Here is a 24,501-nt window from a genome sequence, read left to right on the forward strand (position 1 = left end):
AATAATGCCTGCCTCTTGCCCGGCTTGTTCTTGAGATGTCTGTGCGCGTGCGCCTCCGCGGTGCAGGCCGCGCCTACCTTGCATCAGTCATCAGCAGCCCTACGGGCTTAGCAACGCTCAGCAACTTTTTTTTTTTTTTCTTCTCCCTCCTTGCCCCGAGGCACAGTAAGGCCACAACAAAATAAGCCTAAATCTGAGTGCAAGGGCCAACACCCTTGAAAGCAAAGAGTTGCCCGCTTTCCCCCGCTACGCAGGGGAAAGTGGCAATCAGAAGAAAGGCATACTGAAAGAGGACCGGAATGGAAGTCCCAAGGTAGGGGGTAAGGCACTACGGAAAGTGCCTTGTTATGGAAATGTGTCGTGTTTGCCTCGCGGCAATAATACCACTCTATTTTTGACCTAGGCACCGCTGGGATTCGAACCCAGGATCTCCTGTTTACTAGACAGGCGCTTTAACCAGCTAAGCCACGGCGCCGTTGGGATACATGGTCTGTACGCACATATCATGCTCTTTACAGGCACCGGTGGAAAATACAAGACAACGGTAGTCTCAAGTCCTCAACGACTCATCCTTTCTAGGGTTACCCACTTCCTTTCCCTTCCCAGGTTCTGAGTCCTGAACCAGAGAGCTAACAGTCTGTCCCTTCCTTCTTCCACACCTTTGGGAGCCAACTTGACCATGTATGGGTATGTTACTCCCAGTCCCTTAGTCACCTAACACCTTCAGCCCTTCTCCCGTGTGGCGACAAAGTCAAATTCCCTCAACTGCTTCAGGACACTAGTAAGTTAAGTGGGCTTTTCCCCTCCTCAGGCACTGTGACCCATGTTGGAGGTTGCACAAGCCCTTAGCCACAAGTTGCTTCTCATCACTCTTTCCCAGGACAAGTGCAGCTGAGGTAACGTTAGAGGTAAGAGGATTTGAATTAGGTGGAGATTTAGCAGGCTCAGCAACGCTCTTCAGCTGGAAAAGGTATGGGGAGAAGAGGGATGGAAATTGTTCACTCACTACAACTTTCTAGGAAGTCGGCCACACCTCCCCACAAAGATCTCCCCTCACCCAACCCCCAAATTTCATTCCACAAAGTCCTGTGTTTTGTTTTGTTTTGTATTAAAAAATATTAACAGACACAATATCAAAAACACAAATGTCATCGGTAGAGGTACAGCTGAGAACGCCTGGGTCCCACCTGAGGGGCAGCACCAGGGACTCCATGGTCCACCAACTTTCCCCACCTTGGAGCAGCTAAGGGTTTGGACCACCCGCTCCTGCTTAGGCCTCAGGCCCTCCTCCTCCCATCTGAGGAGGAGGTGGGAGAGAGGGCTGCCTCCCCCAATAAATAAGTACAGTCCCCAACCCTGGCAGACCAGGACTCTGGCACAGCTGAAACTTGGAGAGACCACTTCAACAGCCTATCAGCAACCTTGTCCAGAGGAAGAAAGGATTCCTCACCAGGGGTGGGAGGTGAGGCTTTTCTAGGCTGGGCTGAAGAGTTCCACTCTCTGTTCTCTCAGAGGCTAGAGGCAACCCCAGGATCCTGGGCTGGTTATGGGGGTCCAGCCCCCTACAATGGGAGAAGCTGGGATAGTTTTGCTATTGGTTGGTCCAGCCACATCTGTATTCTGAGAGTCGAAGCATGGGAGAAGGAAGCTTCTCATGCACTCCTGGAAGTTGCCCCAAAATGTAGTCTAGCTGGTGCCATTATCTGTGGCAGGTATGGCTGGACTGCATGAGCTCCCACCTTGTTCCTCTTCCTCCATGGCTAGGTCCTGAGAGGTTGAGACCCTGGTCCCAAATTGGGCCTGGGCCTCATCTCCACCCTCAACCTCACCACCACCACCACTGCTTTCGCCCTCCTCCATGGGCTCCAGCCCTAATCCATCCAGTTCCGAGAAGAGTGGGTCATCAGGGTGGCCAGGGTCCTGGGTGTTACTACCGCAGTCCACACAGGCCTTGGAGGGAGAAAAGGGATGAGTGAGTCAGGCAAAGTTCTCTCATTGCTGACCTCCTAGCCCAGCTCCCCTTATCCCCAGCCCAAGAGTACTTCCCAAAATGTACTCTGAAGAAACATTAGTCCACACAGATGCACATGGGGCCAACAAGATTTGAAAATGCACCATACCCTGTATCCAGACCCCACTATGGGGCAGTAACAATGTACATTAGCATAGAATTGGCCCAGAAAAGAAAACTCATGTGGTTTAATGTTATATAACCCAGCAGCAAACTTAGTGGAATTAACATCCTTCGGAATTAATGATCCAAGGACAATAAAGGGATCAGCCCTGAGCCTCTATCCTTTCGACTTGAGCTCAATTCTTTCTTCTCCCTCCTAGCCCAGACTTCTCTCTCACCATTACATCAAGAGCCCGAGGCAGCTGGCCCTTCCGGACCCAGGAGTGCACAGCACCTAGTTCCCTCCGCTGGTCCTCTGAAAACCGAGGCTGCTGCTTCTGCATGGCCCGGAGCCGCTCCCGGTCCTGCTTCAGCACTGAGGCTATGTCCCTGCCCGGAGAAGAGGTTCAGAAGACTGGGAGCAGGGGCCAGGGCCCGAGAGGCTAGCATTCTTCCTCTACCACAACTCCTCATCCACTGCTTCATGCTCATTCCCTGAACCAGTGCTCTGGGAATTCAGGGATTCTAAGACCAGGAAAGCTGCCTTGAGCCTGGGAGGAACTAATAAGGGGGCTCCAACAGGCAGAGGATAGAATGGGAAGCCAAAGAGCCACCCCCAGAAAAGAAAACCCCAAGTTACCTAGGGAATAAGGGTGGGCCAGCCCCCTACCCCTTCCCTCTGAAAGGGAGGCAGAGGAGGCCTCAAACTCCTCACCTGGAGGGCACCTGGTAGGTCATCATGACACGCTGGTCAGCATTGGCCATGAGCAGCCAGATAGGATCCTGGAGCACGTACTTAATGACCTGGTCCCCAGGCTCAGCCCTGGCTTGGGCAGCCCCAGCCTCAGCCTCAGAAGAGTCGATGCTGCCAAAGTACTTGCTTGTGTGGCTGCTCTGACTGCTGCCTGTGAAGCAGGGGGCCCAGCCAACAAAGTCAGGCTGGCTGGCGCTTCCACCCCTGGGACCTCGCAAGGCCTCCCTCAAGGACTTCCTCAATGCCACATGTCCAGCCCACTGGCCTTAGGAAGCAGATTGTGGGCCCAGGCTGTTCAGCCAAGGTGGGGCCTGACCTCCCAACTCCCCAGTCACTGTTCTACCCTGGGACGTGTTAGTGGGGGGTACTCACGTGTGATGCTGGCCGAGGTGCTGCCCCCTTCATGTGAGCCTGAACCAGATCCAGAGCCCAAGCCAGAGCCCAAGGAGCCTGAGGCAGCAGAGCCTGTGCCAGAGCGAGAGTCTTCTTGCAGCAGCAACTCTAGGAGGTCACTGGAGCCCGAAAGCGCATCCTGATTGGAAGACTCAGTTACCTCCACCTGGAGAGAAGTGGAAGGAGGACAGGGAGGGATTAAAGGATTAACACCTGGGTTTCCCTTCAACTGCTTCCACTGATTGGGGGGCACACCCAACCCACAACTGCTTCCACTGATTGGGGGGCACACCCAACCCACCCTGATCCCCTCTCCATGACAGTGGGGCCAGAATGAGAGAGCAGAGACCTGGCAAAGAGTAGAGACATAACGCTAGACTATTTCCAAGTGGCAGATGCACACTGAGAAGTTATTGGGATGTCCTCACTTGCCAGACTGTCAGACAGGACTGTCCCCGCTTCACAGGTGAAGCAGCTAATTTCTGCCTCATTCAGAAATTCACCTGGGGTCTCACCCCATGACACTATCTTCTGGAGATGGCAATGCCAGGCAGACAGAGGGCAGGAAGTGCAAAGTGGAGGAGGGGTGAGGGGATAGGGGCTATGTGGGGGCCAAAAGAGGATTCAGGAGAGTCAGTGCTCACCAGTCTGGCCTCTGGCTCAGCAGCCTCCTCACTGGGAGGCAGGGGCCCAGAACTGCTCCCAGGGCCCCCTGCAACAGCACCCCCATCAACACGGGGGGGCTCCTCAAGCTGCAGTAGATTTAGCTGGAGCGGGGAGCTGCATCTCGAGTTGAATAGCGGAGAGTCCGGGCGGTGGAGAGGGCTGGGGAGCAGTGGGGGCAGGGATGGAGAAGGGGAATGGGAGGCAGGGGTAGGAGGCCCCTCGGTGGAGGTCTGGAGTACCCCATAGGGATAGCTGGATGGGGTAGGGAACAGATAGTTAGGGAGCACTAAGGCCACCATTGGGGTCACCAGGGGGGCTGGGAAAGCTGCAGGGGGCACAGATGTAGGGGCAGGGGGAAGAGGCTGGGGGTTGCCTCGGGGTGAGAACACTGGAAGGGGGTAGGGCTGGACCACAGATGGGAAGGGAGTAGTAGCTGATGGTGGGGGCCAGGGGGCAGAAGGTGGCACAGGTGAGGGATGGGAGATATAGCAGGGCGCTTCGACCCGTGGGGTCTGGTGGTGACGTGAGCGCTTGGCTTTGGATCGGCAGTGATGGCGGCGGCTGGGGGGTACAGGACCATGGTGGCAGCCTGTGGGGAGAGACCAGGATTAGCGAGGGCCTCAACCTGGAGGTTAGTGCCCCTGTCACCCCAACTGCCCTGCCACTCAGACCAGGGAGAGGGCAGGCAAAGGCCAAGGAGACAGTTTGGCTTCCCAGCCCACACAGAACAGAGGGGACTGTGGGGAGATAGAAACCTTCAGGGAAGAATCACAGGAGGCAGGAACAGGGGGATTTATTGAGAAAGGAGCCAGGGACAGGTTACATGAGGGGTCAAGCTGGGGATGTGCAGAAGAGAGAGGCACGCTGGCAGATGGGAGGAGGCAGGGTGGGTCCATGGACGAACAGGCAGGAGGCTCTGGTCCATCTGCCAAACTCCTGCAGGCACTGCCAGCCTTGGTGTTCCTTCTGCCAGTCAAGGCTGTGCTCTGCCTAGCTCATGATGGAGTGAAGAGGTGGGCAAGAAAGCCCAGTCCTGAACCCTGCTTCTGCCTGCAGGGGACCTCCCCTCAAGCACCTGCTGGGCTGCCATCTGCCCTCGAAGCCCAACCCCACTTAGAGTCATCCCAACCCTTGCCTGTATTCGGCACAGAGTTTGTATAAATCTCTTAATCAGCAACAACTGAGTCAGTCCTAAGTGGGCATACTTCTTGCTCCAGCCCAATGCTGGGCCTGAAATAGCTTACCTGGAGCAGAGCACCTCTGCCTACCTTTCTCAGTACCAAACCTCCAGGCTGCCCTCCTCTGGCTCCAGCCTGGAACCCCAGCCTCATGGGGAGAGGCTAGTGAGGGGCCTGTCTCTAGGCAGCACCCTGATGGTGGAGGGAGCACCAGCCTGGGTCCCTGGAGCAGGAACATCTCCCTCAAGAACCCCCTCCCCACAACAGTCTGGTCCTAGATGGGGCAGAGGGCAGGCTCAGGGAGGTAACAGGTAGCTACCTCGCTCACCAGGGGCCAAGGGGGCCACAGAGGAGCCATCAAGTCCACGCAGCCTGCTGAGGTCACGGAAGCGGCTGAGGAAGGCCTGCTCCTCCTTCTGTGTGTGCAGGGACAGCACAGCCTTGGTCAGGCCCACGGGGCGGTAAGCATCTGGGGCTGGGTCAGGGGCTACTGTGGGGCTGGGGGCTGGGCTGGGGGCTGGGCCTGGAGCCAGGCTAGGCAGGTCTTCCAACATGATGATGTCTGAGGAAGGTGAGATTGGGGAAAAGTCATCAGAATCACCTGAGGAGTTAACACATCCATACCACACCCTCCCTGTACGACAGCTTAGCTAACCCCTGGCCTATGCCCCAGTGACAAGCCTGGGCCATGTGCATCTCTTGACCTCCTCCCTGATGAGGAATGGCTCTGGGCCTTCTTCTCTATGCAAAGCTGTCCAGGATACGGAGAATACTCAATCCCCTTCAGTGGCACTACCCTAGGACAACCCATGACTCTCATTGGAAGGGAAGCCCACCCCTTGCCCTTCCCTCCCACATTCTTCAAGTCAATGCCCTTCAGGAGTTTTCAACAGTCCTAGCCTTCAGACCCTCTATGGTCAGCACCTCAGGGTTGAACCCCCCACCCCAAGCTTTGTGTGTGAACTGACAACAACGACACAGGAAGCAAAATGGGGGAAAGAAAGCAGCAAAGGCTGGTGGAGGTGGAGGCAAAAAGCGGTAGCCCCAAGATAAAATGGAGGCCTCCTTCTCTCCAATTAGGGCCAGAGGGGGAGAGGAAAAGCAGGAGGGAGGGAGCTCTGGCTAGGGGACCATGGGGAACCTGGGCACTACCCGCCTCACTCCATGCCCATACCCGACTCCGGGGGCTTCTTGTCTCCTACATGGACGATGGTAGAGCTGAAGCTACACTGACTGGTGACGGACACCACGCTCTCCGCCTTATTGGCCAGAGTGAGCGGGCTCAGGGTGCCTCCCACCACCGGCTCCTTCCGAGGGGTGGCCCCCTCCCCAGACAGCACTGCCGACGGATCTGTGCAGAGAGATGGCACCAGTTACCACTGCCGCCCCAACCAGGAGGTCAGGAGAGGAAATCCCAGGGAAGAGGAAGGACAGACAGTAGGGAGGAGTCTGGAGATCTGGAGGCTGGGAGGGGTACAAGGCAGAGCAAGGTGGGGGCCCCAAAGACAGAAGGATAGAGACACAGGGCCAGCGGGCCAGGACAGGGCAGTAGGAGCAGGGCATGTACCAGGTCTTTACCTTTCTTGGTCCCCACAGAGACTGGACCTGTCCTCTGCTTATCATCATCAGAGGCTGAGGAGGTGGTGCAGGAGGAAGAGGAGGCACATTTACGCTTGGTCGTGCCAGGGATGTTGCAGCTCTCCAGGTACCTGGTGATACAGCAGAGGACATAAGAGCAGGACCTGGGGTGGGTGGGGCCAGGGCCCAAGTGGGAAAAGGTGCTGGACCAGCCTTACCTGAGGATGCTGTCCAGGCAGTTGATCTGTTGGTAGGAGCAACTGGAGGTTTCTTTTCTCTCAGCCTCTTCAGTAGCCAAAACCAGTGGGGCCTGGACTGGAGGAGGGGCTGCCTCCAGCTCTGGGTCTGGAGAATGGCGAGGAAGGATCTTGGCCCTGAATGTGTCTGTAGCTGCACCAAGGAGAAAAAAAGGAAAGCTCCTCTGGGTTGGGGTGAAGGTGAGGGGACCCCCAGGTCTCACTCCTCACCCATACCTTCACCAACTTACCAGGGAGGTGGGGCCGGGGCAGAGGCCGAGCCCGGGACTCAATAAAAAGCTGCTGCCCCTGGTGCTTCACCAGATGTACATCCTTACAGATCTGCTGGAAGGTCACCTATGGGACAAAACAGGGCAGTAGGCAGCATTGGAGGGACTTGGCCAATGTCAAGAGCTCAAAGCACAGTATAAGAAGGTACCCGTGGAGAGGCGTGAAGAACATGAGAGCAGTACAAGAAGGAAGAGGAGTGGGGAAGAGGCAGAGTTCCTCTGGGATTGGCAATACTGATTCTGAGAAGGACAGGGGAAGGGGAGACTAGAAGGGTGAAGTGGGAGGACACTCACTGGGGCAGGAGGCCCAGGCCCCTCAGCATCACCCCCATTGCTATCACTGGAGGAGCCAGGGCTGAGGAGAGGACCTGGGGAAGTCACAGGGCCGACTCCACATAGCCCCGTTGGGCTGGGGCTGTGCACTGGCTGAAGCGGAGAAAAAAACGGGTTAGATGTCTATAGCCCTGCACCCCACACCTTCCTCATCTCCCAAGCCTCCTCCTCTCAACTCTCACCTGCAACAGCAGCCGGTGGATCTGCTCAGATAGCTCCTGGATATCAGGGTCCGGGGACAGAGCTGGGCTGGGGGCTGGTGGAGTGAACACATCCTCATTCAGGGGTGCCCTGCAGGGTGGAAAAGAGTTAAGTCGAGCCCTGGCCCCTCCCACACTGTCCCACATCCCAATGCCAGCTCTGGGGCACTTACGTGCGTACTTTGTGGCGGCCCAACACAAAGGCTACCTTGCGGCTCCAGGGGTGCACGAAACCAGCCCAGCTGGTGTCCATGGTGACATACTCTCCATTACGGGCACAGAAACGGATAGGGGAGTGATCAAAGGGCTGGCCAGCCAGCTGCAGGACTGAAGGGAGTGGAAATGAGGTGGGGATCAGCAGGAGGGAGAGCTGAGTAAGATAGAAAACCACCCCATTGGAGATCCAGGAGACAAAGGCACTGAGAGACATAATTATAATGGTAGCCATTAAGAAGCCCTGGAGATGGCCAGAAAAGAAGAGCAATGTGAGAGAAACTCACTCTTCTTGTGGATAGCCAGCATCAAGGGTCGGTCCTCGGGATGCAGGAACAAGAGCACTGGGGCCCCCAGGAGGTCCTGGGGGAGGTAGCCGAGCAGCGGGGCAGCCCTGAAATAGGAGGAGGCATCAGTCTGGCCATGGTCTCAGCCCTGGCCAATCACTTTTCCTCTAGATCCTGACCTCACCTTTCGTCCACATCCTGGAAGAGGCAGCTAGGCGTGTGTCGTGTGGTGAAGATTCTCTTGTCGGGAGGGATCCGAGGAGCTGAGTAAAGAAAGTATGGCCACTGGGTTTCATCTGGAATGGTCCAGCTCCTTAGCCCTCCATGCTGCCTGGGGTCCAGGCTGGCTGGCAATCCTCCCTACAGCTCTGTCCTGGGCCTTCTAGCCTACAAAGACAGTCTGGACCATTTTTGTGCCCCATAGTAGGTATGAAACTGAGAACAAAGCACTCTTCTCTGCCCTCTTCTAGCTTAGAGTTCTTATCCAACTACACCTCTAAAGGAGATCTCAAACCTTTATCCTTATAATACCTTCTTTGTTCCAAAATTCTGAGGGACTGGATCATGCCTCCCAGACTCAGGTTCTGACTCACCCCCAGCCTGGATAAGGTGCCCTTCCTCCTACTCCCACCAGGCCAGGCCCTGGCCTGCGTACCTTCGTAACCCGAGTGGACACGTTCTGCGATGAGCAGGCAGCATGGCTGCGTGGGGGCCCCATCTGAGACCCTGATCTTGGTCAAATACGGGGTTAGGCGGAATGGCTGGTAACGAGGCCCCAGATCCCGGTCAGGACCTCCTCTAGCAAGGGAGAAAAAGAGAAGTTAGGGACTATCAATGAAGGGCTACCCACCCTCCACCTCAAGATCACGATTCACACAGTAAAGAAAGGTGGAATGGAAGGTAGGAGGAGTCTGCTCCCACTTACCCCACCTACCTGATACGGCAGAAGACAGACTTCTCCTGGGTGAAGTCCTTAAAGCCTGAACCTGGGACAGACCAGAAGGGAGGTAAGCACAGCCCCTCAACACTCTCCCTAAGCTGAGGAGAACCCAGCGAGGAAAATCTTGGGTCCCCTGTCCCCTTACAGCAGGAGCTTCCTGGGACCACTCATCCCTCCCCCCAGCACTTGGGGACCTCACCTGCTGAGGCCCCAGTGCCCCAGGTGGGCAGGCGAGATGGGGCAGTGGAACCATAGAAGACGCCCACATCCTGGGGAGCCAGGAGCTCTGAGAAGCGAGCACCCCGGAACACATCCCGCTTGCAGTGCAGCAGGATACCTGCCTGCTCCGAAATATAGACGATTCGGCCTGTCAGGAAGGAGACAGCCACGGAGAAGGTATCCTGGGCAGGAGAGTGGGGACAAGAGCAGATTCAGGAGCCATGGGAATGGGAATAGGGGTGCGTTGGGATGGAGAGGCCAGGCTGTGACTGACCTGGTTTCGAAGTGTGTACTCAGACGTGATGTGCTCCAGCTCCTCCAAAGTGTAGGTAGACATGTCCATGGCACAAGGTTCACCCTCCTCCAAGCTCCACTGCTGGTAGTATTCCTGGTTGGCTGCAGGGAAAGGGCAGTGGGGCATTCAGTGAGGAGACTGACTCACTATAGTAGCCCAGGACCAGGTCACTGCCCTCCTAGGAAACACCACTCACCCTGCACCTGCTTGACACAGGCCAGAGCATACTGTAGTGTGGCCAGGGTCCCAGAGCGGCCCTTGCCCCGATGCTCTGGCGGCAGCCGAAGCTTGAGCTCCCGAAGTGCCGTCATGAGTTCCTTCTGGGTTCTTGCCCGGGCTGACTGTTCACTGCTGCAGGACCAAAGGAAGCAGGGGTATAGGCATTAGCCCCAGAGTATGGCCCAGGTCCCCAGCTTCTCCCCCAGCCCTCACCCCACGAACCTGCAGCCACTGGTAGACGGGTTGTCCTGTTCTGAGCTGGCACTCAGGAGGCTGTAGGCAATGGAACTGCTGGGTGGGGACGGACTCTGAGAGTTTGTGCTAAGGAAGAAGCAACAAGCCCAAAATGAGGAAAAAGTAGTTAGCAGCATGAGCCTGTCTCCTAGTTCAGCCTGCTCACAAGACCACTCCCCAACCCTATAACATACAACCATACAAACCTCTTGCTGCTTTCAGTAGTCTCCAACAGGGCTGAGTCCTTGCCATTGCCAGAGGAAGAGCTATGTGAGCTCCGCTGAGATGCACCCCTGGACTCGGGCCCATTGGACTCATTGCCACTTGAGCCATTGCTGTTGGCATCCGTGTCATCAGTCAAGCTGGGGCCAGGGCAAGGCCGGTGCTGTGGAGGCCCAGGAGATGGGGCCCCTCCAGAACAAAAGGATTCCCCTGGCCTGGGATCCCCTCCCCCATCAACCCCTTCTAGGGGGTCACTCATGTCTGGTCCATGGGGAGGGCAAGCAGAGAACAGGGATGGCGGAGAGGCCACCACGGATGCACAAGGCGGGCCAGGAGGCCTGGCTAGGGGAATGAAGTGGGAGACCCAAGCCTCTGAGGATTGAGAATTTCGATTACAGCCAGCACCTAAAGAGGAAGACAAGGAAGGAGGGCTTAGCGAAAACTGGGCTGTTAACTTCACAGTACCTGTCGGCTTCACTCAGACCCTCCCCTCTGCCTGTCCCTACGCTCCTGGGACCTAGGCTTCCAAAAGGGAACGTAGGTAAGTTCTCTTTCCAGTTCCTGCAGGGGGGTTGTAGGTGGGAAGGAGCCTCTTTTTGGCCATCCCCCACAACGCTTGCCAGTGTGACCTGGGTAAGCAGAGCCTGAACAGTCCACTATAACTATGGCTGTGGGCCAAAGCCCAGACACGTCCCATGCCCAAATTCCCATCGGGCGCCAACTCTGCGGGGGACTCCAAGGCCACTAGGCAGGGAGTGAGTCTCTCGCCTCCTATATTTAGGGCTCTGGGCTAATTTTATCCGGGGGCGGCACCGCCCCCGCCGCACATGCGCGGGGACGTGCACGGCCCCACCACGCGCTTCCGCCACCGTCGCAGTCGCCAGGGAAACCGACGTCATCAGCTGAGCTCAGCGGTTGCTGGAGGGACTACAGGAGGGCGGGAGGCAGACCCCTCCCCCATTTCCCGGCGGAAGCGGGGATCGACCTACTCCCACACTGGCGGGTGTGGCCAGGGGTCGTCCACCTCTAATACAGTCCCATTCCCCTGAGAGCCCGGTGGCCGCAAGAGGGGCGGCCCATAGGGTTTCCACGGGGCCCCAACTCCTGGGCCTTGCTCTCTAGGGCAAAACACAATCGCCACCGCCCTCCGCGCAAAAGCAGCCTGGCGCTCGCCTGGATCTCAGTCATTCTGGTCAAGACGACACAGCCTTTCTTCGGCCCTTACACCCTCGCCTGATCCCCAGAACCGAAGCTGGCACCTGCCATTGTCAGGGACCCAGGAACCCTCTCTTCTCAGTCCTCTACTTTTTCAGACAACCCCTACCCCACCCCCATCCGAAGCAAACACGCTCAGCTCTGAGCAAGGAACGCACAACAGCCAGCGGATAGTTCCTCCCCTACTCCCAGTTCAACCACACCTCCAACCCCCCAAGCATTTTCTGAGCGCCAGGAAAAAAAGGAAGGCTGTAGCCAACAGCAGGAACTAGCGCCGGGAACGGGATGTTCCAGCCCGAAACAGGCTGACATCACGGCCGGCGCCAGGCCAGGAATTGGAGAGGGAACCGTGGAAAGCCTTGGAGGGTCCTGGTGCGCGGTCAAAGCCAGGGACCCCAGAGTGATAAGAAAGGCGGCAAAGGGCATGCTTGCTGAGGGTCGCGCGTGGGGCCAGGAGAGCTGGGAGCGGAAGGCAAAGCGGGAGGTAAGATAAGCAGGTCAGGAGTGAAGACACCTGGTGCAAGGTTGCAAGGAACACCTGGGTCCCCGGGGGCACAGAGGGGGTGGACAACGGCAAGAAAGATGGATTATTGGTGTGCCGTCTGAGCGCCTGGACCTAAAGCGGCACATCAGGCTTTAAGTGGCGGCAGTCCGGCGCGGAGTGGAAGTGGCGGGGGCCACGGAGACGCCTACCTGTCCGCGCGAGCGCCCGCCGACCGCCTGCCCGCTGCTGTTGCAGCCCGCAGCAGAGTGGAAGCTCTGCGGGGCCAGGAGGCGGGTTGCATAATGCCGGGCACTGCCCCTCATTGGCCTCCTGACGGCGGAGCCACAGGCCCCGCCCCGGATTGGCTGGGGATCTCGTCCTGGCGCCTGATTGGCTACTGGCCCCCACTGAGGTCAGGGCTGTGTCACACACACGGGCGCACGTGGATCTGGGTGCTGGCACTGAGCTGAAGGGCCCCAGACACCACCGCCCAGCCAATGGGCGTAGGACGCCTTGTATAGTGGATATTGAATGGGTGGGGAGGGGAAGGAGGGGAAGGGAAGCTGCCCTTCTTCCGGGAAAATACCTGGGGCACCGCAGGTGCTTAAGAGATGTCTACTTTCTGAACTGACCAGCCTTGCAGAACAGGACAATTTGGCCTTCCTCGGGGTGGAGAAAAGGAATGCAGACCCTGGGAGGTGGGCCAAGCTGGGTGAGATGGCTGGTCCCTGGGAGGTGGCGAACAGACAGAAACCTGACTTGGCGTTTCCTGGGTTCTCTTCCCCAGCCTGTCATCATAATAAATCCCTTTTACCCAACCCCTTCCTCTGACACTTCAAATCCTATGGACAACTAGGAGGAGGGCAATTGAGGGTCCACATATGATGGAGTGGGGGGCGATACAAACAATAGAAACGGCAACAAAAGCCAATAAGGGCTGTCAAAGGAAAGAATGGCAGGTGCTTCTGTGGCCAATCAGAAAAAAGGTCTCCAGGCCGTCTGGGGGTGTGTCGGGGGATGACTAGTGCTTCTCTCCTAAGGATGCAGCCACCTATAGTTAGGGCTGCCCCAAAAGTGGGGGGCTAGGAAGTCAGGGCTACAGGGGAACAAAGGGAGTGGACGAGAGAAAAGACCAACTGGGAGTTTAGACAGAGAAAAGTGGAGTGGCAAGGGCTTCAGATCCCTACCACTAGGAAAAGAGAAAGCCAAGGACATCATCTGTCTCCTTCACTATTCCCCAGCCCCCAGAACAGAACCTGACACATGGTAGGTGATCAATAAAAATGGTGATTTTGTTGTTAACAAGGATTGATAGGGGAGAGGAAGGGGCCTCAGCATTGGAGAAGGGACAGGAAATTATAACTTTTTTAAAAGAAAGGGGAGCACAACACTGAATTCTAAAAAAAGATAGGGGCCTGATTTGGGGGATAAAGTGCCAGGCTGGGCCCAGGAGAGCTGCAGTTACACAGACCCCTGCATCCAGGACTGTGATGAGTAGTTTATCTCAGGGCTCCCTGGAGATGTGGGCGGCAAGTAAAGAGGCCCCCAAGCTGATGCTGACATAATCAGTTTTGGGTGCACTCCCCTCACTGTCACGTGGCCTAATCTTTCCTTAACAATGGTGTTCCCCGTTGGGGAGGGGGGGCAGGGAGAAGACTCTGTGGAAAAGCTGGGAGTGGGGGATATAAGATAACCTAGAAAAACCAAAGCAAGAAAACACAGGAAACAGGATTTGAGAGCCCGGATTTTAGTCTCACCCTGAAAATGCACCCCAACTCACATACTATGGCCCCATCTCTAGTCTCATTTTCCGGAAACTTCATTTTTCTTCGTGCTCAGCTCTCCTCAGGGATTTAGGTGTGATCTCCCCTGATACAGGCAGTCCTTGCTGTCCCACCTCCACCTCCATATCTATTTCTTGCATAGACAAAAGAGTACATCGCTCCAGCAGCCCTCAACTGCTCCCAGGGCTCTCTCTCTCTGGCTGTCCTGCCTCACGGTCCCCACAGTAACCAGGCCTGCTGCCGTCAGTGGAGAAGAGGGGGCGGGAGACAGCGGTGACGTCAAAGCGGAGGAAGGGGGCGGGGCAAGACAGCTGGGGAATGTGGGGCAGGGAGGCTGGAGAGGCAGCGGTTTGGGAGGCGGCCAGCCCGAGAGGGCGGCGGCCAGCGCACTTGGGAACATCGTGTTCTCTTGGCTGGTGGCCCAGGACATGCTCCCAGCTCAGGCGCCTCCCCCCAACACAACGACAGCCGTCCTGTCCCAAAACCAGGGATTCCTGGAGAGAGGATTAGAAGAAAAGGGTCCCCCCCTTCGCCCCTATGCCTGGTTCTCTTCATACTCGCATCTGCCCTCCCCTCAGCTTATTCCTACAGCTCCTGGCACTGGCTTTTCTCCTCTCCCAAACTGTACACATCTGCTGACTGGATCCCAAAGAGCCAAGGCGGAGAAGTTGGAGACCCAGGTTCTGTAAGAGAACACGCACCTTTGCTCCTTCAGAGGCCCCCTTCAGAGCCCGAATCTCTTGTTACTATGGCAGCAGAGAGGGGGGAGGAGTGAGGGGGAGGAGAATGGTTCTTAGATGAGGAAATCAAACTGGGAGGGAACAAGTGGTCCATCCTGGGGCCTGGATCCTGGGAGAGGGATTAAAGAGTGGAATGAGGGTTTGGGGCTGGTGCCTGATCAGAACCAGGAAGAGGGAAATGGGGAGGGAGCCACCAAAACTTACCGAAAAGCTTGAGAATGTGAGAATAGTTCTCAACTATAGCATTCACATAAATCTCTCACCCCATCACTGTTGTTTTGTTGTCCTATAGGCATTTTGTTTTAGCTAAATGATTTTTAAAATATGACCCAGACATTATGCTAAGCACTTTATGTACATTATCTTATTTAATCCCCAGAACAATCCTGTGAGATAGGTATTATCCCTATTCCACAAGAATCAACTAAGGCTCAGAAGTTACTAAACTTTATACTGCTTCAGAATATGTTCTCAGGCTCTTAACAAATAGAACCCAGGGTTCAAATCTGGGCTTTGATAATGGCTTGTCATTCTGGCTTTTTAGCCTTCTGGAATATATGAGGTGTTACCCAGCACTGGGGAACCTGGGTCTCTCAAATATCCAGCTGATTCTGAGTTTGGTGCCTGGAACACAGACTTCATCCAATCCCTCTTCTTGCACTCCCCACACTCTTTGAATCATAATAGACCAGTTTTCACATGCTTTTGAAGTCCTTGAGCTCATCCTAGCAGCTACCAGCCCCAGTGATTTCCTAGGAACTTCACTTCCTCACTCTCCCACCTTACTCCAGAGGTCCTTTTACCACAGGCCTGCTTGTTTGTACAGATACCAGAGCACCCTATTGGTTCCTCCTTACCTCCAGGGGCTCAGGAAAACACGTGCATAGCCGATCTGCACCAACCCATCCTCCCTTTCAGGATCTAATACCTTTACTCCCAAGGGTGACTCCGAGGCCCAACTTCTACTCTTTACACATAAGACATCTAGAGCGTGATGTAACTGGCTCAAAGTCACACAAACCACCACCATGTCAAACCTTTGGAACCCTCTCACCTGCCCTACCAGGGTGTCCCTCCAGCCTCATGTCGCTGAGGGCTTCCAAGCCCCTCCCCCCAGGTACCCCTGCCTCTTTCAAGTGCTTAAGGCACATACCCAAAAAGCAGCCACGCACTGGAATGTCGCCTACCCGCTCTCAGGGATCCCATCCCTGTACCTTCTTGGAAGCAGGAGTCTCAGCTCGCTCATGTCGCTGAGGGCTTCCAAGCACCTCCCCCCAGGAACCCTAGGGCGGTGGTCTAGGTACCCTAGGGCAGTGAAGGATCTAAGTCAGTGACTCCCACCCCCGTCCCTCTACCGCTGAGTTCTCGATCTCTATTCCGCACATTCATCAGGGCTCCCACCGCAGCGATCACGCAGTTGCAGGATTCCCTCTCCACCCCCCACACGCATCCCATTAATACCCCTACTGACAGAACACCACCCCAGAAAAACTCACACCGACCCCCGCTCATCTCCCCCCATCCCTGAGTACTCACTCACTGCTCTGCAAGCATGCAAAATCCAATCTTTTCCCAATTAGGACCCTAAAGACTTGGACTTGCTGCTCCAGGCCCGTTTACCAGCTGGGATGCCACGCCCCTCAAGCTTATTGGCCTAAGGGCACGGGTCCATGCCCCGCGCCTCGTGCGGTTGCCCCGCCCTCAGACAGCCACCATTGGCGGCGCCTGCTGCCGCCATCATCTCATTGGTCAGTTTGCCAACCGACAGTGACAATATCCACGTGCGGGAGGGGCCGTCCTGGCGCGTTGATTGGAAGTGACAGAAAGCCACGCCCACGCCCACTTACGAAGTTCATATTGGCTGTGGCAACATCCGGACCTGCCCAGATCAGTGACGCAAATGCCAGCCCAGCCCTCTAAACCTTCTTACAGGCTGAGAGGTTTCGGAGCTGTTGAGGACACGTGCCGGCGGTCTCACGCGGCAACTTGTTTACCTAGAAGCTGGGGATTTTCCTTGACGACACTCATACCCAAGGATGCACTCTGCGCAGGCGCAGCGAATGTGGCCTGCACGCAGGCGCAGATGTGAGCGCGGTGGCCTTGGTTAGGGGTTTTGTGGGGAGATCTGGGCGAGCCATCCCAAGTGTGACGAGAGCGCCCCCCCCCCCGCCCACGCTGGGACCAAGGCCGCGGTTCCCTGAAGCTTCCTGAAGCTGGTAAAGTTCGAGCATTAGGGTGATGCGGTCTTCAGACCTCAGTGCCTCGTGAGGATGGGGACTATGAAGATGTAGCAGTCTCTTAAATTATTTTTTGTGGGCCAGGCGCTTCTCACAAACCCGGAGGAGGCCGGCTCATTTACTATATACTATCTCACAAATGAGATCCAGAAAGGTTACATAATCCATCTGGATTAACACACTACTCAGTAACGGCCAAGATTTAAACCCAGGATTTGACACTATAAAGGCAGGTCCTAGGGCCTACAGGAACCTTAAACTTGCCTAGAAAGTATTCAGTAGATGAAATATAAAAAAGCCCTGAGCACTAACTGGAATACAGTAAACCCTCAATAAGTGGGAGACGACATAACAACTGTGTACCTAATTTTAAGAATCATCTTGGCCCCTTAGTACTGCTGAATCTCCAGGGAAGGTGCCTGAAAATCTATTTTAAAAAGCATTTCTGGTCTACAGCCATGCCGCCCTGAATGTGCCTGATCTCATCTGATCTTGGAAGCTAACCAGGGTCCAGCCTGGTTAGCACTTGGATGGGAGACCATCTAGGAATACCAGGTGCTGTAGGCGTGTAAAAAATAAGAAAAAAAAAAGCATTCCTGATAGTTCTTAGGAGCCCACAAGTTTGGGAAACACTATCTAGGTTGCCAATACTGCTGAATCCTCATGCTGCAACTCAGAGAAGTGAGCCCTCCAGAGCTGCTCTAGCACTCTCCATTCACTGTTTAAGCACTCAGAGACAGGAATACTAGGGTACCACATCAAGGACATTGTGGACTAGAGTCATCTGTCCAGAACAGAGTGCAGGGGAAAACAGGCCATCTATAGCCAGCTCCACACCACACTCATCTGGATCTGCCTGGGGCAATATGTTCAGTAAGTATTTATTAACCCCCTTCTGGATGCTGGCACTATGTCACACACAAAGGGGAAGAGATGTTTCACAGAAGTTGGCCATTTACTTCAAGCCTATGAGTAAATGACTGCAAGAGCAACTGCACAGTGTCTGGGAGTTAAATCAAGGGCTAAGGGAGAAGGGGAGGAATGCTGGGAAACCTAGACCTCGGAGTTCATTGGGGTGAGATACCAGGATCATCAACAATTCTAACTATCTTTGGTGCTGCTGCCCACCCCCTCCCCCATGGCCACCTTGGGAATCATACTTTGCCCTGCCAAAAGTCCGGCCCTCCAGCAAAGCTCAGTCAGTCCTTTCCCAATGTATCTTCTCAACTTTCCTGTTAAACCTGGAGATACAATACTCTTCCCACTGGTTAAGAAAAGATCTTAGAACAGACAGCACTTAGTTACTCATTACACATTTATTGTACATTTTCACAATCTGGATGCGCCACAGAATTGGGGGCATGGGGTGAGGGAAGGGGGGGCAGGGGACACTGGGAAAATATGGGGGGGGTCTAGAGCACAACACCCCCACCCCCAGCATCTCTCCCTACCCTTTTACACCACAGCTTAGATCTCCCTGTTCCCCCTCCACACAGACACCTTGAGTGTGGGGGAGTAAAGACTTTGGGGGTCCCCTCCAGCGACAGTTTAAGGAAATGCACCCTCGGACCCCTAAAATTGTGCCATTTAAAAAGACATTGAACCCTTCTTTTATCACTTCACCTAAGGAGGAGACAGCTCTCTCTGGGCTTGATCACCCTGAAGAGGGGTGAGAACCCCTATCTTCTAGCAAGTCCCGTACACACATTGGCAGTGACTAGTACCCCCGCCCTGAATTTGGTGGGGGGCAGTCAGAGAAGCTAGGCAGTGAAGGAGGCAACACCTCCCAAACTGGGGAGGAGGGTTTTCAGTCCAAACCCCAGCAGGGGTGGGGCCAGAGGAGACTTCAGGCAGAAATTGGGGAGATTCTCTGTCCTGCTCCACTCCTCTCCAAGGCAGTGATGACCCCTCACACAGTGGCAGCCACCTCTCCCAAAAGAGATCAGATTGTGGCCAACCCCCAACTCTTCTGGTGGGAGGAGGAGGGCGAAGATCAGGCAGATGGGAGGGAGGGAAACCCCATGGGAATGTCAGTTGAGTGCCCCACATGAAAACTGGGGATCAGGAATGTGGGGAGAAACTCCAAGTGGCAGAATTATTGTTCCACCATAACACACTGAACTCCAAGACACTTACACACCAGCTGGGGGGAGGGAGAGGAGGGGACAAGAGGTTTGGAAAATGGGCGTAGAGGAGGCAAACTGGACTAGAAGAGCTAGGAGGGGATGATTCTGGGGGCCAGAACCGCCTGGCTCCCCAAAAGCCCAGGCTCCCCACCACCTACAAGTAATGTCATGCAAATGAAAGTGTGATACAAGGACCAATGCAGACTAACTACTTAGTGTAAAAACAAACAAACACAGGTTGAAAGAATGGAGGAGCAATGGAAAAAAAAGGAAACCAAAAAGGATGTCAATATGCAAATGGTTACTAATTAACATGCTGGAAGCTCCCAGACCTTGGGATTCTTAGGACAAAGTGGGGCTAGTCTCAGAGCCTCCCAAATGATGCAAACAAGATTCACCTAGGGAGGCCTGGACAATTGCTTTTTGTCTTTTTTGTAGGGGGGTGCAGGTATGGGGAAGGCCAGGATGGGAGGAAGGATCAGCTAAATCCAAGGAAAGATGGGGAGGAAGAGGGACTATTGCATAGCAGATGCAAATGAATAGACTTGGGGCTGGTCGGGAAAAGAGGGAAAGGGAAGGAGGGAAAAAGAAAGGTGACGGGAACCTCAGGAAGGGGTGTTAAGGACAACCGGAAAAATCTTCTAGTAATAAAACTACAAACAGACCAAATATATATAATATTATATATGTATAAATAACAGCTGGCTATTTACAGAGGGGCACACACACAACACACACATGGATGGGAGGCTGGAAGATATGGCTGAGAGGTGGAGGAGCAGCTGGGAATGGGGGGGAGAGGCCCTTTTCTGGGCAGGGCAGGCTCCTCAGGGGTTTAAGAGCTGAAGTAAACTGTAGAGAGGGAAAGAGAAGGAAGAAGAGGGAGAGGGGAGAGAGAGAGAGAAAGCTGTGGGTCAGGCCGGGCCTGCTCCCATCCTCCCCACTCCCCGGCTGGCTGACATCCCTTCCCCTGTGGGCCTCAGGTTCTCTACCTATAAAGCAAAGAGGCTGGATGGTGGTTCCAAAGTCTCTTCGACCCCACGGTATGGCCTTGGGGCCACAAACCCCTAATCATCTGAGACCACAAGCTCTTAAACAATTGGGTGGTTGGTTTCCTAGCCATGTCTCGAGCCCTTGGGCTTTTCCTGCTCTCCTATCCCCCAATTCCAGGGTTCCCAGACTGGGCTCTTAGGCCTAAAGGGTCCTCAAGGGAGCAGTGGGAATCCACTAGCTTTCCTGTTTCCAAATACTTAACAAAATTGCCCAGAACTAGGCAAAGCACAGGGTAAATAACATCAAGGTTTTGGGCTCTACATGAATCAGAACTGCCAATGGCAGCTATATATGCTTTTTGCTGAATAGTAAAAACTAGCTTAATGACCTTCAAAACCCAGAACTCATAGGGGAAACCTCTCCAAAGAAAGGGCCCTAGCCACTCCCCCCCTACTCACCGATGATGATGATGAGGATGATGGCGCAAATCACTCCCAAGATGATCATCATCTGGGGGCGAGAGGGGAGGGTCAGTGAGACAGACCATAAAACCCCCATTCATCCACCAGTCCTACCTGCTTCCACACTTACCTTGAGGTTTTTCCACCAGTATTTGCGCTTAAGCTTGGCTGCACTTGTTTCAAACTGGGAGGCCCCCGCCTGGAGTGCATCTGCACGGTCATCCAGCTCCGAAAGCTTCTGGTCCCGCTCTAGGACCTTGTCCACGTTCACCCTCATGATGTCCACCACCTGGAGGAGGGGCCCACGAGGCAGGGGGTGTGCCAAGGCCCGCCTCAATGAGGGCACTCCTCGACCACGTGCCCACAAAGGGAACATGCACCCCGCTGTTGCCAGGCTACCATGCCAAGGATACATACAGAACATGCCTAGCACACCTGGGGACATGCAAGGAGCACACATCAGGGGCATGCTGATAGCCAGATATCTCAAATGTCATAGCAACACCCTCTATGTATGGAGTTTCAAGCTGCCTGCCCGGTACTACTAACCTGCCCAAGCTGAAACACCCCAGGCTAGAAAGGCTAACACCTCAAGACCCTTCCAAGTGTACACAGTCACGGTTGGGGCATAGTATGTTTTTATCTCAAAATTCATAAACGTGAACTACCATCACCCCCAGCCCATGATGGACACCCGCACTGGTCTGCCAACCCTCAGTGTCCTTCCGACTGTCTTTAGCTGCCCCCACCCAAACCCAACTCACCTCATCCACCTGGGCCTGGGTCTGCTGCAGTCTTCTGTTACTGGTGAGGTTTGGGGGGGGCCCAGGGGGGCCTCCCTCCCCAGCCGGGGCGGCAGGGGGGGCGGTGGCAGCGGTAGCCGACCTGAGGGGCAAGGACGGATTAAGACCCCGGGCCTGGAGCCTTCGGCCCCGCAGCCAGGACTCCGCCCATTGCCCTGTCCATACATCCGTCCCTCCCGTCCTCCTTCCCGGAAGGCCACCCAACCTGAGCCCTAGGTTCCGTCCGACGCCGACGCGCTGTGTGACCTTGAGTGAGGGCCCCCTCCCCCCTCCAGTCCTCAGTTTCCCCACTTGTCAAATGAGGGCGACCTCACAGACGTGGTCAGGGGTGGACCCGAAATGACCGGCAGCTGTGATGGCAGGGGCGGGCAGACGCCGGGTCCGCTTCCTCCCGCAGCCACCGCCTGCGCGACCAGCCAGGGCGGCAGGGTTCTCCCGCTGCCTGCGCGCAGTCACGGGCGCTGGCCCGGCCTCCGAGGGCGAGCCAAGCTCGGCCCCAGGGCGGCCGCCCGGCGCAGGCTAGCCTGGGGCGGGCAAGGACAGCCGACTCACATGGCGGGGGCAGCGGGCGCAGGACTTGGCAGCGACAGGGATGGCGGCTCGCGCTGGCTCCGACTGGCGCTGGCTACCGGGGACGGGAAGATGGCGGCTGCACGTCACCCACATCCGGGCACTGCGGGCGGGGGTGGGGCGCAGTGGCGACTGGTCGGGAGCCCGGCCGCGGGGGCGGGGCGCGGCGGGTGGGGGGCGTGCCAGCGCAGCCGTGGGCCTAGCGCCGCGGATCCTCTCGCATCTTCCGCAACCTGACTTCTGCGGCTTCCGCACACCCACCGCCAGCCTGCCTGTCTCACCAGAGCCTGCACAGCCACCCACACGCCTCTGCCACTTTCTCACTCACGGCACCTCACATCCGCAAACCACGTCCTCCCTCCTATCGTGAAAACTCTAAACCAGTCTGCACTCTACACAGCCCAAGGTCTCACACTGGTCTCACGCCCAGCTCCCAATGCCCGGTGACCCACCTTTAGCCCTTGGCATGGGCTAGAGGTGGGAAATCAGAAAAGGCAAGTACTGGTCCCAGGACAAAGCTGGACCTCTGCCGCTGACGTGCAGTGGCGTGGTGGTAGTTGGGAACCAATCTGTCACACCGCAGGCGGATGTTTCAAAGGTCTAAGGCGCCTGGCCGCTGAGTAGGGGGTTATGAAGGAAAGGAGATGAGGTAGGCTCTTATTCCACACCCCAGCCAAGTCACTGTGGGTGTGAAAGATTCACCTCACAAGTGGAGTTCAGACCGGAGTATTTGGAAAGCCAGGCCGTACTGCAAGCTTAGGACTCCAGGGAGGAGGGCATGAGGCTGCTTCGTGGGGCTGATTCACGTGGTGGCTGCAGACTGGCTAAAACCTAGCTCTTGCTCAGAGTTGGGTCAGCTACCCTGGCCTCAAGAAGGGGGCTCAGCCTTTTTTTCCAGGTGCAGGGCCTGGGCTGAAAGGGACGGGGTTTGTTTTGTTTTGTTCTGTTCGTTTGTTTTTAAGCAGAACAAGAACAGTAGGCAAGGGGGGCGACTGCAGCACCGGGTTACATGGGACTACTTTACATGCGGATTAGCCTCATAGGTGTGACCTTTATCAGTTCCTGTCCTGCCTCTGGACCCAAAATGCGTTAGCTGTGTAGGCACTAAATACATATTTCTTAAATGGCTTGATGTGGAACATGGTTAAGGAGATTGATTATCCAGGGCCCCTTCCACCCCTAACTGATCTCTTTAGTTCCTCTAAACAGAGGCAGCAGCTGTACATGCCCACCCAGCTCATTCTTAGCAGGTCTGGCACTGCAGCCAGAAGACAGGACTAGGTGAGCTGCCTATCCGCTGTGGTGGGTGAAGGCAAATCTCAAGAATGAATAAAGAGGCATCTTAGGGACCCCTAGTGGGGGTGCTCACTGTATTCCTGGAAAGGTAAGGAGGGGAGGCTCTGGTCTTGGTCCCTGAAACAAACAGGAGCCAGCTTCTTCCCTCCCCTACCCAGGCTTCCTTCCCAGGGTCTTCGGATGTGAGAACCTACCCAATGCAGCGCCCCACCCCCTCCTAGCAGAAGCCTGGGGACTGGCTGTGTCACCAGAGGTGTCCTTTCCCAGCTGCCTGGGGTGAGTGTGTGTGTTGGGTGTGGGGACTCAGCAGATCTAAGATAAGATGCTCTCAGCTCTCTCCTCCGAGAAGCAGCCACTTCCCAGGTCCTTGTACACTGACACAGAAATGTCTGGTGGTTCAGCCTGTGTGAAAAGAAAGAAAAGAGCAGCTTCCATGAGGGCCTCAGATCACAGTGTGGGGTGCTAGCTCTTGCTCTTAGTGCCTGAGATGACTCTACTCTCTAGCCAGAGGACAAAAATACCAAATTCTAAGCTTTTAAGTTAAAAAGCCAGCAGTGTCTGGGTCTAAGACTGGGAAGATTGGAAGGGGGTACAAACAGGCAGAGCCCCCGCCCCTTGCCCCAACACCCTGCACTAGCTGGTGGAGAAGCTAGTGGAGGATCAGACAAGATGTGAGACACTAGTTTAGAAGTGATCCCCATTTCCCCAGAGGATCAAATCCAGGACATGGAAGGGACAGAACTCAGAATAAATTTGGGGAGCCAAGTAATGTATTTGCATAACTGAGTTCTGGCTTCTACATTTATCTGCTTTGGGGTTGGCAGTTGAATCTCTGGACCCCACTTCCAAGGCTCATTCAAAGGATGTGGGAGGGGGGCCCAAGCATACTTCTAACAAACAGCTCTGGTGATTCTGATGTAGATGGCACAGAGAAAACCTTTATTAAAGTTTTTTTCATTGTTTTTTTTTATATCTTCTAACACAACTGAGAAGTTGGGATGGAACCAGGCTATGTCATTTCCACACAGAGTCATGAACTTGCTCCATCCACGAGTTCTACCCTACCGAACTAGTAATTAAATTTAGACTGTGTCTACCCACCAAGGCAGCTTGTAAATCAAGGCCTTCTAATTAGGAATAGAAGCATGCCCTTGGGAATGTTGCCTGGAATGGGGGCTGAGGGGGATACCCCCCCCACCATCCCAATCAAGTCCAAACCTCTGGCTGAGCCCTCCAAGTCAGGAAGGCTCTGGCTGCCAAGTCAGGGGCTGCCTGCCAAGCCCTGGGCTCATGAAGGGAAAAGAAAGTACTAGGGACCTACTGTGTGCCAGAGGCTTTACAGGGATTGCCACGTGTGCTCAGTTTTTAATTACACAAATAATGTGACTGCATTCTCCTTGCAAAATATTAAGACATTACACA

The 24,501-nt window shown here is 55.3% G+C and overlaps 2 protein-coding genes, 1 non-coding gene and 1 pseudogene across 8 annotated transcripts; 1 reads left to right on the forward strand and 3 right to left on the reverse strand.

Moving 5' to 3' along the window:
- Positions 1-107: 107 nt before the first annotated feature.
- On the reverse strand, positions 108-16,227 carry PER1 (period circadian regulator 1). Of its 5 annotated transcripts, none has more exons than XM_011358915.2 (23): positions 16,130-16,227; positions 10,355-10,775; positions 10,137-10,235; positions 9,892-10,046; positions 9,675-9,796; positions 9,381-9,582; positions 9,176-9,227; positions 8,897-9,039; positions 8,426-8,504; positions 8,242-8,348; positions 7,915-8,068; positions 7,724-7,832; positions 7,503-7,634; positions 7,170-7,275; positions 6,901-7,072; positions 6,683-6,813; positions 6,279-6,455; positions 5,424-5,666; positions 3,905-4,515; positions 3,240-3,426; positions 2,829-3,018; positions 2,353-2,503; positions 108-1,950 (listed from the first exon to the last, which is right to left on the reverse strand). In XM_011358915.2, exons 2-23 carry the CDS (start codon positions 10,627-10,629, stop codon positions 1,687-1,689), a joined length of 3,861 nt encoding a protein of 1,286 aa, XP_011357217.1. In that variant the 5' UTR covers positions 10,630-10,775; positions 16,130-16,227; the 3' UTR covers positions 108-1,686. The 5 variants fall into 5 exon arrangements, with proteins under 5 accessions (XP_011357217.1, XP_011357214.1, XP_011357213.1 ...); XM_011358912.2 differs by lacking the exon at positions 16,130-16,227 and adding an exon at positions 13,850-14,087 and having other exon boundaries at positions 5,433-5,666; XM_011358911.2 differs by lacking the exon at positions 16,130-16,227 and adding an exon at positions 13,850-14,086.
- On the reverse strand, positions 402-475 carry TRNAT-AGU. Its single transcript has one exon. It is a non-coding gene; the product is annotated as a tRNA-Thr (tRNA).
- Positions 16,228-17,278: 1,051 nt separating the features above from the next.
- Positions 17,279-17,397, forward strand: LOC111738944 (annotated as a pseudogene).
- Positions 17,398-18,127: 730 nt separating this feature from the next.
- On the reverse strand, positions 18,128-21,902 carry VAMP2 (vesicle associated membrane protein 2). 2 transcript variants are annotated; one of them, XM_011358916.2, is made up of 5 exons: positions 21,766-21,902; positions 21,175-21,295; positions 20,541-20,699; positions 20,408-20,459; positions 18,128-19,808 (listed from the first exon to the last, which is right to left on the reverse strand). In XM_011358916.2, coding segments are annotated over exons 1-5 (351 nt in total). In that variant the 5' UTR covers positions 21,768-21,902; the 3' UTR covers positions 18,128-19,791. The 2 variants fall into 2 exon arrangements, with proteins under 2 accessions (XP_011357218.1, XP_023385692.1); XM_023529924.1 differs by lacking the exon at positions 21,766-21,902 and having other exon boundaries at positions 20,541-20,845.
- Positions 21,903-24,501: the final 2,599 nt, after the last annotated feature.

The sequence above is a fragment of the Pteropus vampyrus genome, unplaced genomic scaffold (genome assembly GCF_000151845.1).
Source record: "Pteropus vampyrus isolate Shadow unplaced genomic scaffold, Pvam_2.0 Scaffold44, whole genome shotgun sequence".
NCBI lineage: Eukaryota > Metazoa > Chordata > Mammalia > Chiroptera > Pteropodidae > Pteropus > Pteropus vampyrus.

Excerpts from the sequence above, each read along its gene's own strand:
- PER1 (XM_011358911.2), bottom strand. The coding sequence starts at position 13,892 with ATGAAGTTTCCGGAAAATGAGACTAGAGATGGGGCCATAGTAT. Across the intron at positions 8,505-8,896 it reads TGTCCACTCGGGTTACGAAG|CTCCTCGGATCCCTCCCGAC; the intron begins GTACGCAGGCCA and ends TTCTTTACTCAG. Across the intron at positions 7,833-7,914 it reads GGCCGCCACAAAGTACGCAC|GGCACCCCTGAATGAGGATG; the intron begins GTAAGTGCCCCA and ends TCCACCCTGCAG.
- VAMP2 (XM_023529924.1), bottom strand. The coding sequence starts at position 20,834 with ATGTTCTGTATGTATCCTTGGCATGGTAGCCTGGCAACAGCGGGGTGC. Across the intron at positions 20,460-20,540 it reads ACTGGTGGAAAAACCTCAAG|ATGATGATCATCTTGGGAGT; the intron begins GTAAGTGTGGAA and ends TCTCGCCCCCAG.